General features: G+C 34.0%; 1 protein-coding gene across 1 annotated transcript; it reads left to right on the top strand.

Moving 5' to 3' along the window:
• The first annotated feature begins 542 nt into the window (after nucleotides 1–542).
• Nucleotides 543–4,762, top strand: LOC106135881 (origin recognition complex subunit 6). Its single transcript, XM_013336282.2, has 6 exons — nucleotides 543–708; nucleotides 954–1,080; nucleotides 1,612–1,800; nucleotides 2,342–2,397; nucleotides 3,029–3,189; nucleotides 3,433–4,762. The coding sequence occupies exons 1-6, from the start codon at nucleotides 635–637 to the stop codon at nucleotides 3,684–3,686; spliced, it is 861 nt and encodes a 286-aa protein (XP_013191736.1). The 5' UTR covers nucleotides 543–634; the 3' UTR covers nucleotides 3,687–4,762.
• Nucleotides 4,763–4,881: the final 119 nt, after the last annotated feature.

The following is a 4,881-nucleotide window of genomic DNA, read 5'->3' as shown; positions in this document are numbered from 1 at the left end:
AGGTCTTTTATCATTGGAAGTTTATGTGAATCGAGATAAAGGGGCGTGGTCAAATCTTAATCGAGATGATTAGCTTATCATTGGAATTTTACCATTTTTTTACTACGTTTTTTTTCTCAAATAAAGAGCTACATGATTTAAATTTTAAATAAATGATTCCACTCCAATTGAACATCCACTCTAACATTTTTGAATATAGGAAAATGTGGGTTTTTCTATTGGTAGCGCTACGAAATTAAAGAAGAAACATGATTCCAAATTAAATCTAAAAAAAACAAGGGAGAAGATTTACTAAACTAATTTTCCGAAAGAAGAAGAAGAATTCTAGGAAAAAGGAATAATTACAATAAAGAGTTTTTCGAGATTTAACTTTGCTAGATCGCAACTTAAAAAATATTGTTTATGATTGGAGAATGAATGAATGACTGATTAGCCAGTGGCTTACGCCGCTGTGGTCGAAGTCAATATCGACATAAAAAAATAACTTACTTCAATGTCATTTCAATATTGAAGACATTGATTACGATGTCAAAAGTCAGCTGTTTGTTTACAAAAAGCGCGGTTTATCAATTATCAGACTTCTTTTATACTAAAAATTAAACTTAAATATTTTTAGTGCATAGAAAACAAAAATATGTCAGCCTACAATAAAACGTTAATACTGATTGCGTCCAAGTTAGGTCTTAACGAAGAAGAAAAAGTTTTAAAGTAAGTTCATAGAACGCGTCATTTTAGGAGTCCACGTCCAAGCCCAAGTTCTTTTCTTGTTTATTTTAATAAAATGCGGATGAAGATTTATCTTTTAATTTTTTTATTGATGCTATATAATGCTATATTATAATAATAATACGAAGAATACAGGGATCATATCAAATGGGAAGATTTAGTCTGCGGTTTCATGTACCTATGTATTTATGCTACATAATCTTATTAAGTGATGAACTTTACTTCAGAAAAGCAGCTGAGCTGGAGAGACTTCTGCAAACTAAGAGCGTGGCCGGCAGTAACTTGACAGACACGAGTAAATTTGTAATATGCTTGGACCTGGCCGCTAGTGTATTTGGAGCTGAATTTGACATGGTAAACATTGCCTGTTAACATAATCCCTAGATTTTTTATATAAACTTAACCTTAAACTTATTAGAATTGGAATAATTAAAGGAATTAAAACATAGATCATTGGGTTTCATACATACATACATACATAAATTCACGCCTCTTTCCCCTTTCTCATTGGGTTTCATGGGGAATAATTGTAAACAACACAACTCCCTTTTGTCTTTGCATATTCCCAGTTGCACCCTCAACCACTTGGGTGCTTTGTTGTCATTCCGTCAGGTTATTTATTTATTATTTACTATATAAATTTCGTTTATTGTCTCACAATACCTAGCTACCAATGTATGTACATATGGCAATAAACATTCTTTTATCTGATTGATTGGACTGGATTGATAATTCATCCGATAATTTCAGAGTTCTTACAAACAGTACATTTATAGATTTTGACATGATGTTTTTTGATATTAAAATACTTAGATTTTTTACGTGAAATTTTTAATTTTCCATGCTTATGGTTCATCTTTAATGTGATACACCTGTTTTTTTTAGAAAACTGCTATTAAGTATTCCGGATTAAAGCCAGCCACGTACACAAACAGTCGGAAGATATTGGAGAACCTTCTAGAACTGAACTCGGATAGGCTCACGACGTCTACACTATGTCTGACTGTGCAGTGTACGGGCGTCCAGGAGCTGGCCGATAAGATATTAGAGGAATACAGTAAACAGGCAAAAATGGTAATTATAATAATACATATATAAAAATGAAACTGAAATACTGGATAAGTATTTTTATATATGTTATAGCCAATGTAATAAAAAAATAAATGTTTCATTATGTCATGTGTACTTTTTTTTTTGCCATGTGGTTCCACGGCACCAATAAAAAAAAAGACTAGGACCACTCCATCTCGTTCCCATGGATGTCGTAAAAGGTGACTAAGGGATACAATTATAAACTTGGGATTCTTCTTTTAGGCGATAGGCTAGCAACCTGTCACTATTTAAATCTGAATTCTATCATTAAGCCAAAAAGCTGAATGTGGCCTATCAGTCTTTTCAAGACTATTGGCTCCGTTTACCCCGCAAGGGATTTAGACGTGACTATATTGTATGTATGGTAGTCTCTGCCTACCCCTCCGGGAAAGAGGCGTGATTTTATGTATGTATGTATGTATGTGTACATTTTATGGCCATGAGAATTTTCACTGAAATAACAGATGATTTATATATTTTGTGGTTCTGTTTATCATAAAAGACATATCGTATTTCTTTTCAGGAATTGGATCTGAATCTACCCCAGTATGTGTGTATGGCTGTGTTCCAAGCTTGCAGGTAGGTGCAATAACTTTTTAATTTTAATTAGCTATCTTTTATTTTATTTTATTTTTGCAAAAACAAGGAATTAAACGACACCTACAAAAAGCGACGTATTTAGCGCCACATACAAAAGAATACAGGTTTGTTTAAAAATCCCACGGAAACTATAGTTTTTACCGGGATGAAAGGTACCCTATGTCTTCGTCCAGATTCTTAATTATATACATATATGTGATATTTCAAGAAGATTAATTTAGTATATAACCCGTGATAAGGTAACAGATAAATAAACATACTTGCGTTTTTCTATGATTAGTTGGGATACCTACATGAGTACTAACTTTCGCTCGCGACTCCGCATGCTTAAAAAGTACCTTATCTCCTTCTCCTCAAAACTATATCTTTCCTCCTTACACATATACATATTAACATTATAGTATCACGGTTACACCTAGGCCTGAATGTGCAAGTTTTCTTACCACGTTTTCTTACATTGGACATCTCCAAGGTCCAAATTGAGCTTTATTGCAAGCTCATAAGGTTTATTTTCGGCGGTGTTTCGCAGGGTGTATGGTTAAATTTAGTTGAGCAAATTTTAAGCTATTGATAGTTGGTGCAAGCACTGAGTTCTCTCGTCACCTTTCAGGATCTCCAAAGTGAAAGTGGCAAAGACAAAATTGATGGAGAAGTCTCGACTTCGACCGGCCCAGTGGAGCAAGCTGGACGCAGACTGGACCAGGTTTGTGGACGAGAAGTTCGCAGTCGCGAAGAAGAGGGGACGTCCTCCCAAAACTACTCCTGTTGAAGGTACGTTCTATTTTCGTATATTATTTTACTGTTCAAATGATAGCGGAAGATAAGGAGAGGAATACCAAGAAATGTTTTGATCAAGTAAAGCAAATACTGAAGGGAGTGAACATCATTGCATGAAAATAGTCATATGCGCCTAGTCAGTCAAGTAGTCATTAAATTTGGTATGCATAATTGGGATTCGAACCTGTTTACTCGTTTTCCAAGTTGGACACCTCACAAACATATCACCTTCTACAGAAAACGTACAAGAATCTATGGAAGTCGACGAGCCAAAGCGAGAAATTGCCGAGCCCCAAATGGAATCATACGAAGAGTGGAAGCGGCGTATGTTAGAAAAAGCGTACAAAGAGTTAGCACTGCTAGAACAGACGATAGCTGATAAGGCGCCTTCTACGCCCAGGAGGTCTCCAAGGAAAACGCCACAGAAATTCTCGCCGTACAAAAGTCCAAAGAAGAATGGTGTTAGATTATTGTTTCCACTTAATTTGTGATAAGTGATGACTTTTTTTTGACAATTTCTGACATTTCTTCTTGTAGTCTTGAAGAGTTTTAACAATAGGGTTCCCTCTTAATATGGTAGGTAAAAAAAAATTGGCAATTTTTGTGTTGAAAAGTTTTAGAGAGTTTGTCTTGAAAGAAGAATGGTTTTAGATTATTGTTTCCACTATGATAAGTGACGGTTTTTTGAGATTTCTGCTTATACTCTTGAAGAGTTCTAAGAAGAATTGTGGTACTACATAATTTAGTTCAAAAAAATTGAAAAAAATTGACAATTTTTAATAGTCTTGAAGAGTCCTAAAAAGAGTGGTGTTAGATTTTTGTGTTTACTTAATTTGTGAAAAGTGATGTCTTTCCCCGCGGTTTTTGACATTTTTGTTACTTATATCCTAGAGAATCCTAATTCCTATTAATTTGGGATAAAAAAAGTTTGACATTTCTTCTTAGAGTCTTGAAGAGTCCTAAGAAGACTGATGTTAGGTTTTGTTTCCACTTAAATTGTGACATCTAAGTGACTTTTCGACAGTTTTGGAAATGTTTGATACTTATAGTTATAGTTAAGATAGTCCTAATTCTATCTTAAGTCCTATTAATTTGTGATAAAAAAGTTTTTGACATTTCTTTTTGGAGTCTTGAAGAGTGCTAAGAAGAATGCTCTTAGATTATTGGCACTAAGTTTGTGTTTTAATGGGAATTCTTTTTTGTTTCTGAAATTTCTTCCTGGAGCCTTCGATATTTCTAAGAAGAATCACTTGCATTAGAATATTGTTACCTCATAATATGTGAATTGTGACGTTTAATTTATTTTTGTAAACTTACCTTAAGGCGATAGGCTGACAACCTTTCACTTTTTCTGAATATTAATTCCAACACTTAGCAAACCAACTAACGTTATTTATCTTTCCATTATGTCTACCCCGTAACGGGCAAAGACATATTTATGTGCGGGAATTAATTATTTTTCGAGGCAATGATTTTATACTTTTCGTGAAAGACCTTGTATGTTTTACTAATTAATTTATGTAGCTTTTTAAGTTATTTGACATTATTGTTCAAGATGTGTTATATAATGTGCTCTTTTAAAATTTTGTTTTACTTTTTATGGGACTGGGCAGATCGTATCTATACCTGTTCACCTCCCACCTACCCCCCTACCTACCTATCTATCAATCATAAACAATACAGTAC

This window comes from Amyelois transitella, chromosome 24, assembly GCF_032362555.1.
Source record: "Amyelois transitella isolate CPQ chromosome 24, ilAmyTran1.1, whole genome shotgun sequence".
Lineage (NCBI taxonomy): Eukaryota > Metazoa > Arthropoda > Insecta > Lepidoptera > Pyralidae > Amyelois > Amyelois transitella.
This window is presented reverse-complemented; position numbering and strand designations above follow the sequence as displayed.